At 36.4% G+C, this 21,889-nt stretch overlaps 2 protein-coding genes across 3 annotated transcripts in view; one reads left to right on the forward strand and one right to left on the reverse strand.

Annotated features, from left to right (window-relative positions):
- On the forward strand, nucleotides 1–20,010 carry LOC113522530 (regulating synaptic membrane exocytosis protein 2). The gene is given in 23 exon segments (XM_052897696.1): nucleotides 1–242; nucleotides 3,143–3,347; nucleotides 3,421–3,898; nucleotides 5,981–6,207; nucleotides 6,209–6,520; nucleotides 7,002–7,218; nucleotides 8,102–8,266; nucleotides 8,842–8,996; nucleotides 9,258–9,503; nucleotides 9,590–9,727; nucleotides 10,134–10,292; nucleotides 10,451–10,537; nucleotides 10,624–10,750; nucleotides 11,333–11,469; nucleotides 11,875–11,983; nucleotides 12,342–12,531; nucleotides 12,649–14,528; nucleotides 14,735–14,881; nucleotides 16,020–16,164; nucleotides 17,935–18,094; nucleotides 18,529–18,726; nucleotides 19,235–19,369; nucleotides 19,715–20,010. Coding segments are annotated over 23 exon segments (5,730 nt in total). The 5' UTR covers nucleotides 1–132; the 3' UTR covers nucleotides 19,718–20,010.
- The window catches only part of LOC113522543 (host cell factor-like), a 9,694-nt gene continuing 7,764 nt past the window's right edge, over nucleotides 19,960–21,889 (reverse strand). For both annotated transcript variants that reach the window (XM_031914164.2, XM_026908267.3), the window contains exons 12-13: nucleotides 21,385–21,571; nucleotides 19,960–20,966 (exon numbers count right to left, since the gene is read on the reverse strand). In XM_031914164.2, the coding sequence (XP_031770024.1) occupies nucleotides 20,878–20,966; nucleotides 21,385–21,571 (276 nt within the window). In that variant the 3' untranslated portion in view covers nucleotides 19,960–20,877. The remainder of the gene's footprint in view (nucleotides 20,967–21,384; nucleotides 21,572–21,889) is intronic.

Genomic DNA, 21,889 nt, shown 5'->3' on the forward strand with positions numbered 1-21,889 from the left:
TCGCGCTATTGGTTCGCACGGCATTATTAAATAAACCTCCGTACGGAGTGGCGCGCAAAGGCTCGCGCCGCGGGCACAGCACCGCAGCACGCGGCGGGCCCGCGCACCGCTCGCGGCTCGCCGCCGCCCGCCATGGCCGACATGCCGGACCTTTCGCACCTCACGCCCGAGGAGCGCGCAATCATCGAGGGCGTAATGATGCGTCAGCGACAAGAGGAGCAGCGCGAACACGAAATCATGAGGTGTGCCTCACGTACACGCCCCGCACCCCGCGTCCCGCTACCTACCCCAGTCGCCATCATGTCTCCTTGTCTGTAAAATAAATGTGAATGTAAAAGTGTGGTGTTCTCGTAGATTTTACCAATTGGTTATATATTAGAAATGATACTTTATTTTGCATTAAGTGCTGTTTCTTTCTAATAAGCATATTGCCTACATCTCCTTTGTCGTGAACCAGTGTAAAATTAAATATGGCTTTAGGTATAATATATACATCAATATAAAATATATATATATATATACGTATATGATTTAGTTTAGGTATTGACGTACGCAAACAATATCCATTAGCGTGATCTATAATAGGAATACTGACCGTATCATTTACATCTGAAAAAATTGTGAACTGAAGTTGAATTAGTATCTTACAAAAAAGACTATTTATAGATTTATAAATCAGTTTAATCTAATCTTTTTGCGTATGACGCATTCCCATACCGATATAAAAAAAATAATGCGATAATTTAATTATGAACCATTTGTAGGTACTTTGTGCATAAGTCTATATAAGAGATGGATTATATTCGATAACTCTGAACTATCTGCTGAGAACTTTCATTGGACGTGCCAATAAAATTGAATAGGTATAATGTTTGAATAAAAATTGATTTTGTGAAGAAAATGGTGACGTCAAAACGATATTTTTTTAAGTGTATGTTTATATGTACCATATATTTTAAACAGTCTATATCGCACTTTATAAAATGTTTTGTGATATGTGGTAACAAACAAAAAAATATACATATATGTATCTATGTTCTTCAGTCTCACTGTACTCTGCAGTAATATGGACGATATCCATATTTTATCAGCTTTATCAGGATGGTACAAATTTATGTGACCTAATTTGTGACCTACATCAAACGTACTTCCTCTCATTTTATTAATTAAAATTAGATATTTTGAATTACTGACAGATTATTCTTAAGGTGATTGGGAAGTTTTAAATTTATTCTCTTTTGCTCCATTTGTCTTCTTTATCCCATATCCTGACAAAATTATCGGTATCTCAGGAGATACCTATTACTGAAGTTAGCCATAGGTATTTACTGGATTTCTACGTTTAATAGTAATTTTCGTACGTGATAGCAAGAGTCGAAAGATCAAGAAATTTTGAAATAGCCGTTAAGCACGGATTTTTATAAAATACAAAGTAGTAGATTTAGTTACGGTTTGTCACAAAGGATAATGTATATAATGTTTTATAAAGTCTTATTTTATTTTATAAAGTCGTCCATATTAATTTATAATCAAAATTCACGTAAACAGTAGCTGGTTCAGATAATTTTCTATTATGGTACCTGACCTACGAAACTTATTAATAAAAAAAAAAAACAACTTTCACAACGACAATTTTTTTTAATAATCGTTAACTCACACACACTCACAGCTATAATGGTAGTAACACATAATGACCAATATATATGCCTTGCTTAAAGAAAAGAAGAGATTTTAAGTAACGTATTCAAATGACCGCATCGCTAGCAATATCTATCAGGTCGATCTCGAAGACGCCCTGGAAACCATTGTGGTTAATGCCCTGACTTCATCCTCATCTATCATCACTCACTGGTGCTCAGCTAATCTATACAAATAGTGCAGGTGGAGTTACCTCATAAAAAAGCTATGTCCAAAGAAGACTTGTGATCATAAACCCCTATTCGCTCATTACCCTCATTTCGTAGCTAAGATATTTTAAGGTATGCGATGAATTGTGATGCTATTTTCACTATCATTTACTTATTGAATTTTAATATACCCAAACAGTGTAAAAGGCAGATTTAACACTAAAGCATTATCTACTAGTCTACTGTAGAATTTCGTCATTCATCGATAAATCAAAAATATTAGTTTTGTTATGAATGGTGTCGCTGATTTTTTTAGTTATTGTATTTTTTTTTTACAATCTTATATTTTGTTAAATGTCAGGTATCTACCGATATTTTAATCTTATTAGGTACGTTATAACAAGTGAGAATTTCAAGTCTCTTACTCATTACGTTTTGTTTAGTTAAAGATCTGTGACTTACAGTCAAATATCTTTCACGTAGCACAACAACAACAGAGCCTTATTATTATTGTTAACGGAAGCGTAAAAAAAAAAAACAAAGAAGACTGGAAAGTGCAATTTAAGCCCTGCTTCATATTCAATGTCAATGGAATGTATGGAAAATCTCACTTAGTAAATTCTGTTAGCACTGATGTTTATTTATTAGCCATAAGTCACATATACAATTTGTTTTATTACTAACTTTTGCACACAACTTCATACGTGGAGATTTTGGCGGTAGTTAACTACTTCTACATAGCGTGCTAAGATAAAAAATACATCAAATTTTAAGTTAAACTTTCAGAAATACGACTGTGAAAACCGCATCCATTTTGGTGCAGTAGTTAATGCGAGATACTAGAAAACACACAGAAAATACAAACAGACAAAATTAAAAAATATATTGTTTTAGCTTCAAATGCTCTTATTTGAGATCCCTTATATCAAGTTTTCTTAAATATTTCCTATGATAAAGACTTACAATATAAATAAAAAATAATATGAAAATTGTGTTATATTAGTGAGATAAACTTTATACTATTACAAAAAAGTTATCTATATTTAAATGCACCACATATTTTAATACTTCTATATTTAGAAGTCTCATCTAAATTTAAAATTAAATTCAAGTACTAGTAGGAAATTGTAAGATTAAAATTTAATAATATTTGTCTTCGTATATACGTATAGGAAAAGAATAATCGACTACTAAAATTCTCTACCCGTCTCGTGTCTAGTAACATACACTGTCTAGTTGTAATGATGATAATAAATTTTAATAAATATAATATTTTTTAACTGTTTGAACAACAGGCGGAAGCAAGACGAAGTTGCAGTCTTAGAACAAACAATACGTACGAGAAATGAAATGCAACGAGCAGCAGGTGTGGAATTAGCAGCAACCTGCCACATTTGTCTCAAGACAAAATTCGCCGACGGTGTAGGACACTCGTGTCACTACTGTCGAGTAAGGTGCTGCGCCAGGTGTGGTGGAAAAGTCACATTGCGTTCTAACAAGGTCAATCTATTATTCATATTGACTTTACACATAAGTAATACATACATGTCTTTAATAAAACATTACTTTACAGGTTATATGGGTGTGTATATTATGCCGCAAAAAACAAGAACTCTTATCCAAAACTGGGCAGTGGATCCACAAAAGTGCCGGACAAGACTCCATGCTATGGAGAATGGAGGCAGACATGCGAGGCCTCCCACCACAGCCCGATGCTTCTCTAGATAAAAGACCAAAATTAGAGCGAGCTCATAGTGCAGCTGAAAAAGAAAACCATCCGTTGCAAAGATCAGGTAGCGCTCTGCGCAGGCAATATAGTCAGCAGGAGCCGCGATGTTACGGGGAATTGGAGGGTTTGGCTCGAACACATCCACACTTGGTGCACCCAAGACAAAAAGCTGCATATGGTGTAGAGGATGTGCCCGTACCGCCGCAAGCACAGCTGATGCCTCATCCGCCATCACACCCCCCACTTCCACCTCGATCGTCGTCTTCGGACGACGAGGTACAGGAGTGTGTTTCCGACGAAAACGATGAATATCGCGATCGAGGTAAGTACGCACGCTGTCCTGTCGCCCGTCCGTATCCCACCATCCGTTTCACAACAAAATCCTTTTCCCTGTGCTAATTTTGTTTGTCATTCCTACATACGTATACAACGCAATACAACATTGTACACACACACACACACACAGAAGGCCACTGAATTCTCTAGCCCAATAAAACAATTAACATTGTACATTACGTCTGTCATGTTCACCTGCATTAAGAAAATGATAAAGTTAAGGTGTTCCGTGCGAGGTATTCGATTAGTAAGGACCTGTCTTATACTTAAAATATTTTCAGGTAACTGCTATCATTAAGTTATATACCTAAGTATATGATGTTTTATAGGTATCTTTCACAGAAACGGATAGTGTTGAGCACCTAAACTTATCTGTATGTTTCCATCATGTCTGTTCATGTAGTATATGTGTCATCGTTACATCTATCTTTCAAGAGAAAACACATCTTCGAATCAATTTTTCTTTTCAGACAGAGACAGCTGTATAAGATTTTATGCTTCAAATTTCGCAGTCAGCATTATTGTTTTATAGGTTGGTGCTAGATTTGAAGCAAAAACGAACACATTCATGAACTTGAGTCCAACATAATTAGTAAAATATTGTAAATGTGCCGCCGCATGCGTCTTGTGTGCCCATATACGCGCCCGGTAGCCGCACGCCGCGCGCCGCGAACTGGTGACCGTCGACGATATCGTTGTCCGGCGCTCACCACGCCATCCCACTGTTCGCAGGTAATAAAGATAGGAGCAGTTCGGACAGCTCCCGAAGTCAGCGTCAGGCGATGTTAAACGAGAAAATGCAAAAGTTTTTATCGGTGAGAGCGCGCAATTAATCGGGAAATATGCGTTGTAACATACTTATTGCTGAATTTAGATGTCTCAGTATGTTTGTACCTGTTTTTCGCAACATACTTCTTCCTCTGGTTGACCAACTGTCATGGCTGTTTAAACTCTATCTTTCAGAAACAGTCTCAGGAAGTACACTTATGTTTATAGCACCTCATATAAATAATAGGTTAAAAATCAACGAGACCAATACATGTGAAGGTTTATGTTTAAATCTACTTACATATAAAAAAATTATAAACATTAAATGTACTTCTCCATTATATTGTTTGAGCCATAAATTAAATACCTTTTAGTTTATTTTCTATATATGTATCACTAAAATAAACAACATACATCTAGCTATAAAGTTAGTTAATGTAAAGAATTACGAGGTTACATATCTTTGATCAAAAATGATCTGTACTACAGAAACTTTGTTCATTCTCCACAATTAATACTTAAACAAGTATATGAATATGAAGTCCTAGAGAATTGGCAAAATTTTACTAAGCATTTAAATTTCTAAAACACTTTATTTTTAGTAAAAAACTTTAATCTTTAATACAACTCACTAAAATCATTAAAGGTAGAAATAGAATGATATACAATACAAAAAGTTTGTAATTGCAACAGTATTAATGCAGTAAGAAGGTACACAAACACCACATCTTGTTACTGGAAATATAGACACAGGTTCGAAAGTGATGTGTTCAGTTTACTTAATACTATGTGCACCCGAAATATTCAAATGGAATATTATAATATATTATTATAATATTCCCAATGCGATATGGAAAAATTTAAACAGTAACAAAATTTCAGTAATATTATTTCTTTTAATTTATGGATCAAACAAACGTCGCATGCTTGGGCGAAAAGAAGTGTATTGTTAACATTTCTATTACAAACCCGTTAGATTTTGTGAACGTGTACTTTGTTTTTTGATTGTTGTTATTGTATGACTTGGATAAGTTGACACACATTCTTTCCGCTTGTGCGTGATCACTGCTTTCGATTAATTTATTTTTAAGCTGGAGGGAGGCACTCAGTTACCGAGTTATATTTAGGAATATTCAGACGGTTGTACAAGTAATGCACAGTCGGTTCTAGAGTAAGAAAATTGTTTGTTAGTCTTAGTGTAAAGTAAACGGATCCGGGCGCGTACGGGTGCGTAAGCCGCGTTGATCGGACGACGTAAACAAGCAGGTACTCGCTGTCATACATTCGATGTAATTCTTAGGACAACTTGAGGCGTGTGGGTCACTTCGGCACCCGCACCTGCGCAGCGCCAGTGTAGCTGTCAACAATTATTACAATTTAACTAATCATTCACCGGCCGCTTACGAGGCAGAGGCGCGCGGGCCATTCGAAGCAGCGAGAGCAGCGCCCACCGGTGGCCGCAGCTTTGACTCTGTGACCAACTGTCGATGGCGCGCTCGTGACGACGGTGAGGGCGCGTACCTGCGCCCCGTACGCTCCGGACGAGGGCCCGCGCCCTGATCGAGCTGTCTATAAGAGTGCCTATTTGTGGGAAGACTCCTCTGACAACAGACGATTTACGGAGAGGAGAAAAAAAACTGTCCGTTTCGATGGACACGAGGGTGCTGCGACATTCCCGCGGGGCGGACGGGATGCGTCGGCGGCGCCGCACGACTGGGCTTCCCTCCGCTGGGAGTCTGAACGCCAGACCAGTCAAGACTCCGCTACTAAAGACTCGGGCATCGATACCTCTAGCACCTTCACATCTAGTGAAGACTCGAATAGAGGCGATTGCCCTAAGGTACAAAGCATTCCGTATTAATTATAACGGATAGTTCTTTCTCTAGATGCGATAGTGACATTTTTATTAGCCTAGAACTTATGCAGGAATCGTAACAATTTTCTTTTTTGACAAATTATTTTCAAACATACAGATATATGCAAATACTAATTTTGTCGGTGTTTTTGTTTATTGCACATCTATGGCTGTATATAACTAAAACACTTGGTCTACACAATGTAGATGAATAGAAGATCTTAATGTACTTGTGTTGGCTGCGGCATGGTTGCATTGGCGAGCATGCAACGATATGTTAATATTTTTGTATGTGCATTTTCGTGTTTTTGTAGCTACTACATTACATTTAATAAAAAGAAATTGCTGAGATCATAAATAAGTTATTATCACAAATGGTATTATATGTAGTTATTTAAAATATCTGCTTCATCTCTGTCATCTAATTGTAAAATAGGTATGTACTGACGTTTTCATAATATGACAGTTCCCACAGAGTTGGCAAGTGTCGGCGGACGGCACTCGGATGTGTGGTCACATGGTGCTGCGCAAGAGTGTAGTGGAGGGCAGTTCACATTCCTCCGCTGCTATTCTTGGACTGAAAGTTGTAGGAGGAAAACTATTGCCCGATGGTACTCGAGGCGCTATTGTAGAGAAAGTCAAAAAGGGTTCCATAGCTGATTTAGAGGGACAATTAAGAATAGGTAAGATAAACTAAACAATTCCTTTATATGCTACTATAGATTCGCCTCGGCTTCGCACGGGTAGATAGAAAGATATATTAGCATTTTATATTAGCTTTTATAGACATTTTTAGTGTACCTTGGGTTACATTATTGTAATTTTCGTAGGGATATTATTTTTTTAAATAATATGCATAAGTCAGTGGTTGATAATGCAGTTTTCTGTAGGTAAAATAATTTTCAAAATCGGTTAAGCGGTTTTGAATTCATTCATAACAAATTAAAATACACAAAAATCAAATCTTTCCTGTTTATTAGTATACTAAGACATATAAATAACATTCATAACAAACATACCTACTTGCTACTTCGTACGCGCCATGTTTATGTCTCAAATCATCTAACCTTAAGTGTTAGGCCATAATTTAATCCCAATCGGTTCAATATAAGGCCTAATAAAAATTTCTATTAAATATTATATTAATCAACTTACAAACAAATGATAACAAATTTAATAATCCGACACATAATCACTCGGTAATTAATTAGCTAATAGGAATAATAATAAAAATTTTGTATAGCGTAAATCTATCTACATTGTAAAGTGTATAGTGTATATTCACAGCGTAGTAGCAGATATGCTACGCGCTACGCAACACATGCGACTACGCGTATTGTATGTGAAATCTTTTTTCTTTTGAATATCAACTAATTTCTGAAACCGCTCAACCAATTTCAATGAAATTTTATAAATGTGTATTGTTTGTTCTAACTTAAAAGATATGATAGTTTTTATCCTGATAAAACGCCTTAGGTGGAAAAACAATGTTTGCCGAGAATATATATATATAAATATACAATAAATAAATATACAATAAATAAATAAAAGATGACATTTTTCCAGGGGATGAAGTTTTGCAGTGGAATGGAGTAGCTCTACAGGGCCGGGGCGCGGAAGAAGTGGCAGCAGTCGTCGCTGACAGTAAACATGATTCTCACGTTGAGTTGGTGGTGTCCCGACCGTTGGCTGCTACGAGGACACCTGCACAGCCTTGGCGGACTCATAAAGGTAATAATTTAAAAAAATATTTCCAATAAAACTGACTTACTGTGACCGCGAACCCGGCTCATACTACTTTAGTTTAATGTAATATGTCCGGTGAATTAGGAATGTCGATTGTAACGTTGAATACTATGGAATTGAATAGTCGACAATTATCTCCATTAGGATATGTTTACTTGTTTTTTTTTTTTTTTTAAACTGACTTTAATCTGGACAACATTAGTATGAGTAACAATAAAATGTACACGTCAGAGATTTTATTTCTTTTCTATTTACACAATACGGATTAACAAACAAGCTGACGGCCTACCTAATGGAAAATGATAATCGACTAATAGACATCTTTGAATAGTAACACTGTGATGCTTATGCCATCACTCATCATTCCCAGTCCTGAGAGTTAAGATGTTATCTGTCCGTACCTTGTAATTTCACAGTCATATCCCACCCTAAAAAATAGAATAATCAAAATATACTAATAAGAGATACCTCTACTTTTTTACGTTGCCGCTCATATATTAAAAAAAAAAACATTAGTGTGTGTATTTCCACTTATTTTCATTGTTTCTATTTATTTAAAGGTCGATTTGGTTGTGCAGAAGTATACACAGAGGTTATGGGCGGTTGTGAAAAACCTAGTGTCCTGGTAACTTCACCGGGCTCCCCCGATGTCCATGCTCGCCGCCGACCTGCTAGACATAACCACCATAACGCTAACGTTGCCGGCCGAATACAGGTATTAATTGCACAAAGAAATCTTTACGGCAACCGCTTATAGAAAAGTGATATGACCAGACAATATACCGCTTTGCTTCTGCTAAGTTCGGACGTAAAAATACAGAGAACTCATAAAACTATGTGGTATTCTATACTCAATTGTTTTTTATCTATTAAGTGCCTAATATTAAAATGATTGAATGTTTAAGTGGTCATATTACCTTTTTGCAGATACTTCATATTTTCTTGATACGCTTATATTATTTTTTCTTTTCATAAGCTGAAAATATACTTCGACATCAGCGCTCTCCAACTATTAGTAACTGTGGTATCCGCAAGTGGCCTAAGTCCTCGAACTGACGGATCCACTAGATGTCCATACGCGAAGATTTTTCTTTTGCCCGATAAAAGTGAAAAAAGTAAACGTAGAACCAAAACATTGGCGAACACTTTAGAACCACGATGGAACCAGACTTTTGTTTACTGTGGTATACGAATTACTGACATTAAGAAGAGAACATTAGAGGTAAATATATTAATATTTATAAAACCTATAAATATATGCTCTTTTGTTTCTAGCATTTTTACATATTTTATTTGCATTTCCTGTAGGTGACAGTATGGGATTTAAACCGTTACGGCCCAAATGATTTTCTCGGTGAAGTCTTACTGGATCTCGACAATGTAGTGATGAATCATGAACCTAATTGGTACACTCTGAGACCTCATGAGGAAACTGCCAGTTTTAGTGTAAGTACAGAAATTGGTATATGAATATTGAAAATGTTTTACATTTGTGAGGTATATTATGAGTTTGAATATTTTATCTATCATAGTTGTTATTTATTCTTTATTTAAAATAAATTTCCGACGCCTTCACAATGTTGCTGTTTTACATTCTCAAATTTTTCATGATATTATTAAACTCGCATATGCTTTTATTTATATTTAGGACCATTTAGGTCCTAAAAAGCAAATAATGCATTCAATGCCTATAAACCTAAGGTCTATAAAATGACTATATACAGTTTGCTAACAAACTGTCATTTAATAGTAACTCTCTAGCAACTCAAGAAAAATAAAAAGTAACATTCTAGTAAAAGTAATTTTAATAAAAATATTTTCATAGAATATAATCTGTATAATTATTTTGCAGAGGTATCGTGAGGAGGAGGCAGATGGTGAACACCTGTCGCCTCCATCGACATCAACGTCTCGTCTCTCAGACTCTGATACGCCCAGCGAGTGTGACTTGCGTCGTCATCACTCGCTGTCAAGCCTCGCGTCCAGCTCTAGTCCACCGCCTCCACACGAGGTAATAATACTTTTTCTTTGGACGATTCTTATTTACAAGAAACTTAGGATGTAACAATTTTTCTTCTAATTGACAATTTTTTAACTACAAATTTATTTACAAACGTTATGTATTGTGTGCATTTGTTTATTATCTTATAAATGCCTATCATTTTACAGCGAATGGATATGGACAGCACGCGTAGTAGTAGACGCGATATGTCGCCTGCGGGAAGAATACGTGCTGCCGGGATGACTAGAGAACGAGTAAGTTTTATTAGTTTCTACGCTCATAGGCTTAAAAAATGTAGTTATTTCAGGAATTGGTTGTAAATAATACTATTTGCCCACAGAGCGGAGGATATAGCGTAGCAAGGTCACAGTCGGCTGCAGGGGTGGCTCGACCGCAGCGCGCGCGCAGCAAGTCGCCGCGCCGGTCGTTGTCGCCGCCCGCCGATCGCAACGGCTGGCGCTATACAGGTGCCGCAATCGGCGCCGTACCCACACACCAATCCGACGACGCCGATCGGTCGTATCGTACGGATTGGTCCGTGGACGTACCGACAGCGGGCCCCGACCCCGCACGGAACACTATCGCCGAGACACGCACGTTTCTCGTCGCGTCCGCTCATCACCACTTTACTGCCACTTACTGTTTTAACTTCCTCGCTCTTTTCCACCTAAACTGTTTTTTTTTTTCAAGCATCTTCCATTCACCCTTTCCTATCTACCTAGTTGCAGCACGCAGTATATCATCTGATTGTGTTTAGAATGCGCCATCGCACACTCTAAAGCAATCTGACAGTATTGATTTTATGAGAATTATGATATTAAACATTTGTTAAATTCATAAAATTTCAAATGCATGAAACTATAATGATAATGCTCTATCGATACAAAAATCTAAAATGCATGATATTTATAATCTATTAATAACAAGTAAAAATCGCCACAACTTCTTTATGATTTAAAATTAATTCTGTCTTGTATGATTATGCAAATATGTGTTCTAATTTAATTTTATAGTCTTAAAATGGGACAAAATAAGAATTTATATTGCAGTAGGTGACGAACGAAGTGCCGGCGACACATCGCGACTGCCGACACATGCCTACGCCCCGCGGTTTCAGTCGCGATCCGCTACTGCTACGCCAACAACTAGCCCAAAGAAACGACAACTACCACAAATACCTCACCAGGTAAAAACAATGTATAATATAAATAATACTAATACAGTATTATATTGTTTGTTATATAAATAATCTAATTTACACAATCTTCATAGAATAGGATAGAAATTATGAATTTCACATTTGAAATTTGACCTACAAAAATTAAGAAATAAATGTACATAAGTATAATAAATTGAATTATAATTTCATATTAACGTCAAGAATGTTAAAAATTAGCTAAAAGTTACCAAATTAACCTATGTATGTCCACAACATGGGTGACGGTCCTGAAACTTTACAACACATGCATAAACACAACGGTATGATCTAACATTACGAGTTTTGTAGTCGACGATTACCATTTTCTATTAAGTGGGGTCGTCAATTTGTAGGCAATTACAATTGGCAAAAAAAACATTTATTTAATAACAGAATGCCCAGAGAGCAGTACGGGCGCAAGTCTCCGCAGACCTCGAGGAACGTAAGTGGATCGCCCCGCATCACATTGGCGCCACACTTACCTACCGCAGCACGCCACAAGGTCAATACACGCATACCATATCCAAATCCATCAATGTATCACTTGCATATTGTTACCCCATAAATAACAAAAATTCTTATTAAAAGCCTCAAAACCAGTGGTCTTTATCTATGAGGGCATTTCATCACAATATCCAACCCTGATCTCCAATGGAATTTAACAATACCTCAAGTAAGCAACATTATCCTTCACAAAGCTTCATAAGCCTAAATCACTTAGTCATTACATGATAGAATCACAAAGCTACTAGACTGTACAATATGTAGAATCTAGTATGTAGTGAGCTCCTAGAAATGTTTGTTTCGCGAAATCTGTAATGACTAGTTGTGTATCTATAGGCATATAATAATGAATGTAGGTTGGGAGCGACATTACGCTGGCTTATCAGATTCCGAGTTGGCGGCACGCGGAGGCGGCGGATGGGCGCCACGCCGGAGATTGTCACCCGATGCAACTGCTGCTGACTCGGACTTGGAGTCGGTAGCGTCCGTCACCTCTAGCGCATTCAGCACACAATCAGAACGACCCAGACCTACACGAATGCTCAGGTATATTATTTTAAATACTTATTCTTAATTTAAAATACTTTTACTTTTAAATACGAATCTACAACACTCGTGCTCTTTGCTGCAATGCAAGTAATCGTCCTCATATATATTTTGCAGCTGGAAGCGAAGTCTTCCCCCAAATAGTACATCTTCATCATGTGATAGCGCTACCCCTGTTCCTAACTTACACAGACGACACAATGTAACACAATGTCGTATATTGCCATATGTCTTCATAACGGCGGGTGCGGAACGCGCAGTGCGTCGAAGAATTCGTAATCGTTTCAATTCTAGTGTAAATTCCATACAATCGACGCACCGTGTACGTCCAACCCGGCGCCTTAGACGCTTACTAGCTCGCAGCCGCTCAGCCGGTTCATGTAATAGAGAACGCTCTCATTGTCATGCTTATGAACGCAGTCACAGTTGCCCTGAATATTCTGTCCACATTAATACTTACAAAATAACAGAAAACAGAAAAGATTATGTATGTCAAATTGCATCATCACGTATGAAAAATATAAATGAAAGTACAATATATCAATCGTCTGCAAGTCAACAACAGAATTTTTTCCCGATTAACTCATATACATCTTTTGAAAACAAAACACAGAGTCAAAAAAGTAAAATTCAAATCCGACCAGAATATCCATCGTGGTATTTTGAAATTCCGTCCTATATGAACTATGATTATGATACACAAAAAACAACCATGAGACATAGAAAACTCCCGGATATTAATAATTTTCAAAGTAATAATTTAAAATTACTTTCTACTATACGAACTGTAAGTGCAGTAGAAAATAAATTAGAGAATAATGTTCATAATGTAAACACAACTAAAGACATAAAATGTAAAGAACTGTTAAATCAATATCATGGCTATGATAGTGAAGGTAGTGATGCCGAAACCACGATTCACGTTAGTATAGAAAAGCAAAATAGCTCAGATAAAAACGATATCCAAATTGAGAACAACAATCAACCAAAGATAAATGAAACTATTTCAAAAATATCATACAATAACGATAGAAAAAAACTCCTATCTCTTAATTTAAAAATGAGTTACGATTGTAATCTTTCCGAAAATAAATCACCTTTAAATTCTCTTCACGAGCATATCCAAAAAGATAGCAATGAATCTAAAAACAGTAACGATTTCAAACTGAATATAAAAGAAAAAACAAAGCTAACGAAAACGTTATTATTACAAAGGCGACATTCAGATTCTTTAGTTTTATTAAGTCGGTCCCCTGACTCGCAGACGTCTCCGATTGACATTAAAAATATCTTCAAAAAAATGAGCATAACTGCAAAACCTGATATAGATTTCTTAGCCATTTTACCAAATGCTTCAACTAAACTAGCAAAAGATATAGAAACAAAGGTAGTTAGTATAAATGAAATTCCAACATTCCAGGAATATCGTTCACCATGCACTTTGTCTCCGCAATCTAGTTTAGATTTCTCATTAAAGCAACCTCTGCCCTCCATAATTAAAAAAGCTCGTCCACGATCATATTCTTTATCATCTACTAGTCATTTAAATAGAGAACTATGTACAATGGCTAATTCTATGTTTATTACTCTCTCTCCCTCGAACCTCGGCTCGCCCCGTCGTGTGCTCACTCCTGTTGCTTCACATCTGCCACCCGAAAATACATGTCACAACCCTCGCACTACAACGTTGGAATCATTGCCATACGGTCAATCCATTGACCATACTGTAATGGAAACTGCGGAAATGTCGGCCCTACGAAACTGCGAACCACGTAACCCTGAACAACGAAATAAAAAACCGTCCGGGAAAACAATGGGCAATAAACGACGCGAAAACATTACACAACGACGGGAATCCAAATTTAGTAATGACTACGGAGGACGCGAGAATGGTCGTGGTAATAACCAGCATCAACCATTAGAGCGCCGCGAATCTCGACGAGGACAATTCACGCGAAGCCTCAGCAACGCTGATGTACCGCCTGATGAAAAAGCAGGTAATGCGTACTACTATATGATAATTAAGTATTAAGTTTGTATATGAAGTTATTGGTTATAACAAAAATAATTCTATTATTACGTTCAATTTTTTTATTAAATCCATAATCATTTCCTATTGTCATATATTTACAAAAATAGATAATTGTTACATTAACGTCAAGTTATTAGATAATATTTACTTGTTACCTGAATGTCCAAAAAGACGGCAGCCTCAGTGACACTGCTCTCGGCGGTGCCAGTGAAATGGAGCCATCTGCGGACGACGTGCTACTAAAAGCAGAGCCACGGGATTATTTCGGATCCGGTATGGGAAAGAAGAGTAACTCCACCTCGCAGCTATCAGCTACAGGTGAATTTTTATACATCTTACACTTAATTCACTACAACACCTACCACGCCTACCGCTAGCCTTACGCAACGCAAACGTACTAGTACAATTATGATGTAACTATGCGTAAAGGCTGGCGTTTTATGTAGGATTTGTTCAGTTTATGTCTCAATTGTATTGATTAAATGATCGACAGGACGAAAAAGGAGGTTAGGTTTCGGTAAACGTGGAAAAAATTCGTTTACGGTACAACGCAGCGAAGAGGTGGTGCCAGGTGAAATGCGTGGAGTCGCTTCTGGAGTGTCGCGAGCCTCCTCCGCATCCAGCGAAAACGATGACGACAGGTTCGCGCCGCTGCTTACCGATAACATTGAGACAATAGTGAGGCTCCTCGGACGGCGGTAGCTCTCGTGGCGCTTTGTACAGATCGTCAAGTCTCTTTCACACAAATTGAACTATATATTCAACCGACTTGAAAAAAAAATATGCGACAACGACGTTGTATAACTTTAACACAGCATGTTACAAACTCATAACAGTCGTAGATGTATGTGTAATGTTGCTTCTGTGGAGTTAGCATTATGTAGAGCTTTTACTGGTTAATGTCCATTTAAGTCTTTCTGAGCGAGCGAATAGGTGTGCTCAAGATAATGTTCAATGCGTATATATAATAAATTTATTGTAGACACCTATAATTATTTTAAATTAAATATTTGTCTAATTTGGTAAGTTTTATAATCACTTCTATAATGTATAGCCAGTAATAAGTCTAAAATATAAATAGTATTTGAATTAGGTAGTTGGTGAATTTGATAGACAGAAATCATTCTTTTTTTTAACCTAGCTAACGTATGGCGGTAGCAGTTATGATTCTGATAATATCTAAATTACTATCGACGAAAAGTACCAATTGGCTTGACACTACTAACAATAATTTATTATATCTATCAAATAAAAAAAAAAAAAAATCAAATGATAATATCATTCGCACACCCACATTTTCCATAATCATATTCATGTTTTGTTAATCGATATTGGATAGTTACTTAAATTGTTTACAATTTTATATAGAATGGTAGGTACACTAGTACCGTGGTATATATATGCAATGTAAATATGACGGGTACTGAATGTGTTGCGGCCGCCCGCCGCGGCCCAGCCCGCGCAGGCGCGTGCCGCGCAGAGGGCGGCGGCGCGGCGCGGCGCAAGCGCTCCGGGCCCGCGACCACGACGTTCCAGCGCTCGCACGAGGTGTGCGCCAAGGCCACCAGCCTCGTCTCCATATGTAGCTCGGAGGCATCCGCGTAAGTCGCTCGCTCGTCTGCCCCCTTCCGTGCAGCGGTTCGCCGAGGACTCTTGTATGTGTGCATCGATGTTGCTCGCGTCTTCCATTCTGCCCCTCTTTGTGCCTCTCGTCTTGTAAACGCATGATGCTGGTTTATATTGGTGTTATTCACTTCATTCTCTTTTCTGTTCAGCACGCACGAGTCGTCTCTCGCATAGGCAACGCACCCTCGAACCCTTGAGACTGCCCTATTTTTATCTCTGGTATTAGCGATGTTGGTTCCAGATTTTCAGCCAGTGACAGTAAACGAAGGCGAGGCGACTGCAGATGACAGAGGTCTGGACGAACTTCCCAATAAATGCACTGGACGATAATAAATGTTGCCTGAAAGCCTATGATGTATGCACTTTTGTAATAATCATTTGTCAAGACTTCAGTTTTTGGCTATTCGATGTACACACACACACAAACATCTCAACACCCTATGCATGTAACTGAAAAAATCATTTTTACTTTTATCATTCGTAGGAGTAAATTCAAAATATCACTGTATAATTTTTAACGTTATAAATATTTGTTGTTACGTGTAAATTTCGGGTAGGTACATATACCTTACATTGTGACCAGTAATTTGTATTTAAATACTATCCATACGGAATTTTATGAAAGATAATAATGTAACAAGCATCTTTAACATACCTATGCCTCATTTTTAAATTAGATACAAATCATTTTCTAGCACTTACCTATAAAATTACATATCTCTTTATAATTCTACTAGCTGCCTTCAAATTCTTTGTATATTGTATAGGTAGTATCTACCTAATTTCCACGTATTTACCTTAACTTTTATCACTCGATGCATCCGAGACTACCGCCCTCTTCTTCACTATTGTATCAATGTTGTCATTGTTGTAATTATATACCTATTTAATATTCTATAAAGTCCTATGATAGCTGCGAAAATCGACACCTGGTGAATCAAATTACTTTCTAATTCATTTAGTGACATATCTACTACTCCTATAGAAATTTTAGACTCAGTACCTAACACCAATTACTTTCGTTTTTCGCTATTAGCTGTTATGCATTGGACTCTATAATTATATATTTTTACTTCTTTATTCTAAAATATAAAAACAAATTCTATTTGCCCTATCTATCTACTTATAGTTCATTAATAGTAGTAGTAATTGATGTTTTTGTATTATGAAATAGCCAATGCATAGCATACTGACTTCTATGTAATGAAAAATTATTACTTTCTATCCTATATTTAGATTCATATTGTAATATACCTACTAAATATTAGATGGGTAGTGGATTTATAGTAGGTACCTACATTTTAAAACAAATTAACATTTGACTCTGGAATATCACTATTTGAAGTTTGTTGTTATTATAGCTGTAATATTAGTTAATGAAATGAAATGTTTACACATTTCATTTCATTAACTCACAACTTTTTATTTTGCTCTCATTTTTCTAAAATAAGCAAATGGAGCAAAATAAATCAATGTATTATATTTATTAATCATATATCTTACAGATAAATGTAACATAAAGGGGAGGGAAACTCACTGAATCTGTCCAAGAATTTCCAAAAAAATCATGGACATCTAAGTAACGTCTATTCAATATTTCATGTTTTGGACGCTTTAGGCTGTGTATTCTGTAAGTCTACTGACTTACCTCAAGTTTAATATTTATGAAATTCCAGAATATTATAAATCGGATAAAATAACACTTACCTATTATGTGGAACCTTATTAACCTTCGACTTGGCTAGGTGGTCGCCGGGTATGCGTGCCTCGGGGTCGGACGGCGGGGGTCTGTCAGATTTCATCGATGGCCTGGGTCCGGGCCAACTTGTTGGGAGACAGTTGCTCGGCGCACCCACTTTGGGTGACGTCCAACTCTCCATGTGCTACCAAAAGGGATTCCTTGAGGTAGGTGCCTAAGTGAATATTTAATAGCAAAGGTATGAGTGAAGTTATATTAATAATTTCATTGGGTATTTTTTTTTATTTAGATAGCGAAATAAGGATTTGCGTTGAATATTTATTACAAATTTAATTTTTAACTATAGTATTTTCTACAAAGAAGAAAGTGGAAATAATTCATTACTTCTAATTAGGTACAGTAATTTAGTACTCATTGAAAAAAATATTTACTAAAATTAAACACACAAATTATATTCAAAAGTTACACCATACACGTAAACGTGTATGGTGTAACTTTTAATATAAAGTGAATACTAATTCACTTTATATCCTCAGTAGAACATTGAATTCGATTATAAAACAAAAATGTGACTCAAGCATTGCTTATCATTTCCATAGGCTATAGTTTGTCCTTATCATATTATAAATTTTATTACAAGGTGGAGGTGATACGAGCGCGAGGTCTCCAAGCGCGACAAGGGTGCCGCGCTCTACCGGCCCCTTACGTGAAGGTGTACCTTGTGAGTGGCAAGCGTTGCGTCGCCAAGGCCAAAACGACCACAGCCCGACGCACACTTGACCCGCTCTATCAGCAAACGCTTACCTTCAGGGAAAACTTTAAAGGATGTGTTTTACAAGTACGTTACAAAGCATTTTATTTAGTAAACATTAGCATACATATTATTTGCACAAATTCGATATACAATAAACAATACCGGGATCACATGTAACTAACTTACGTTACGTTTACCTTACGTTCTTATTTGTGTTGATCGCGGATCATCGGCGCTGATTGGCTAGCATAGTAAATGTTCATGTCGTAAATGAAGCCCGATGTCATAAATGAAGCTTGATGCCAACTTGAATATGGAAATTTCATGCTCTCTCAATTTGTGACGGCGAAAGAATTGCATTCGCCTATTACGCCCAACTATTAACGCCTCTAATTTTTAAAATAACAATCTTCAAAACTGGCAATCGGTTTATATTTTCATAATCGCGAATACTAACGGCCCTAAGGCCGTTGACATTTTTTTATTTTCTTATTTTAACCATAATTATAACTAATATTTATGTCGTGTAAGTGGTCCAATAGTTTTGATATAAATATTATATCTATATATACTATTATTTATTTATGAACAGGTAACAGTGTGGGGCGACTATGGGCGCATAGAAGGCAAGAAAGTCTTCATGGGTGTAGCCCAAATAATGCTCGATGACCTCAACCTCTCTAACATTGTCATTGGATGGTACAAGCTGTTCGGAACTACTTCTTTGGTAAGACTATTAAATGTCTCGATACTTATAAAGCCAGGCAGATGAGGCTCAGAGTCCAAGAAGGCGCATAACATTTTTTATTTATTACATCGTAAATATACGACCCGTCTTTACTGCTTTGCACTGTAGTCAGTTATAGAATTTTAAATTATTGAATTTGCTTTGTCTTCAAACACTAGGTCCGCTATTATCCATATTTAATGTAATACTGTAAATTTTAGACTTCTATTTTGTTGAACGAAAAAATAAACCTGAGGATTCTTTTCTGCGCGGCCTATTATGTAAAGTTTGTTATTATCGACCAACATAAGTATTTGCAATAAAAATTTGTTATTTTAATTTCAGTAACCGAGAATCAGCACTGTCCATGGATTGTTTGGAGAAATTATATCATCACAATAAATATTAAAACTTGTCCAAATAATAAATTTAGTGATACTGCTTTAATATCATGATAAAACGCAAAATATCTTGAATATAGGAAATTTTTCTATAAAACGAAAGGTATAATAATTTGTATTTTTATTTTCTTTTGGAATGCCTACCGGAGTTTTGAATAGATAGCATTTTATAGCAATGAAACAAATGTATAGTGTACTCAATAATATGTAATTAAGTATTAAAAGCCAAATGCGATTCGATATTTCTTTATTTTAATACCCTATTTTCTTTTTTTTTTTTTTAAGATCATTCATTTGGTTTTAATGAAACATTATATAAAAAATATTCAAATACATGAACATGAAAACAAATATAAAACTAAACCGAAGAAGTATATTAATATCGATCATAACCATGTGGCCAGATTACTTATTAATATTTTTATATTATAATTAGCTCTTAGAAAACGTCTATGATCAAGTATATTAACAGATCTTCGCGGCTTAGCACGCGCAGAAACCATTAATTTTATATACTTACTTAAGTTATATTTTATAAGGGATTCCTATACAAAATTTAGTTATTCTAGACGAGACCCAACAGTTTCTCAATTAAACAGTCGGTCAATTTCACGTATTATACAAATTTAACAGGTATTTTTATTAAAACAAATATACACCATGTATCAAAGAAAATATGTTATAACAGAAACATGCTGTAATCACTGCCTATCCCAAAAGTAAAAAGGCGTGAGCTATAGTCATGAATTACAATTACTACATTTAGTATTTATTTGACACCTTTAGAGTAACTGCACCCAGTCTATCTAATTGCATGCTTACATCTACTTTCAGTCAATCTTATTACCTTCCAATAGATTTAACATGAAGATACAAATCGGCACAACAGTCACGATATTAACATAATCTACAGCAAATATAATGGTTAACTATATTTCACACATAAAATATTTCATGAGAATAATTCACAAATTAAAGAGTTTATAAAAAAAATATTAACCGCACCTAAAGGCAAATACATTTCACTTAATCGTCTCATCTGTACATATAGCTAATGTATTATAATTATTCTACATAAAAGTCAAGGCTTTCTTAGTGGGTAAACACTTAGTGTAATATTTGTTTAGGTTGCTTGGAGGGTGAGGCGCCGGGTAATCGACCCTCACCCGCTCTCTTCACTCCTGTAGACTTTATATCTGAAAAAAAAAAATTCGTAATATTAATAAATAACAGTTGCTTCTCTATTTACAATAAAGATACATAAAGACGTAAGGTTGTAATAATTAGATCATAAATATTTATATCCGTACATATAAGAACTATGAATTTTTACCGCGTCATAGTTTTTCTGTACCTTTAATTTTGTAACTAGAAATTGTATGAAATCCGTACATTGAAAAAAAATAAAGCTGTGGAAATATAAATATTTAATATACGTTGTTAGGTTCAAAGAGATATTGGAGCAGATTCTGATGCGCCTTGAGATGCGCATTTATTTTATTAAAAATATGTTTGTTACAAAAGATGGACTTTATGTCTGTGTATTATATTTAGCTAATCAATCATCGAGAAAACATAAATATTTGTCTCGGTATTATTGAAACCCGGGCTCACCTTGCAGCCACCTGACTTGTGTGGCGGGCCCGTAGCCCTTCTCGTTGCGGGCGGCGATGCGGAATATGATAGCCGGTTTGGTGGAGGAGTCCACGTGGGCTGCACTGAGCGACGCTTGCGGTACCACGCACGTGTTCGCCTTACCGCAGTACACGCGCACGAATGCCAGTTGCGACTTCGACGCTTCCTGCATCGATAAATTCTCGTGTATCAATTTTCGTCTCAAACAACCCATTAATAATGTTTTCATACTGTGATGTTGATGAAAGTAGTAACAGGAACGGTACCAGAGGAAGACTTTGTACAAAAGTCGTTTGCTTGGGCACCCCTGTCCCATTCGTATTTCTACCGTGAAACAGTTATGTTTGCATGGCTGCGTTTCGGTTTGAAGGGTGGGCAGTGAATTTACAGGGTACAGAGGAATAACACCTGAGTCCTAAGGAATGACAACGCATGGGAGGTATCTTGGGCGAAACAGTATACTCTGTTATGTTCATGGTACTGC

This window comes from Galleria mellonella, unplaced genomic scaffold (assembly GCF_026898425.1).
Source record: "Galleria mellonella isolate WM207_F2 unplaced genomic scaffold, CSIRO_AGI_GalMel_v1 utg38, whole genome shotgun sequence".
Classification (NCBI taxonomy): domain Eukaryota; kingdom Metazoa; phylum Arthropoda; class Insecta; order Lepidoptera; family Pyralidae; genus Galleria; species Galleria mellonella.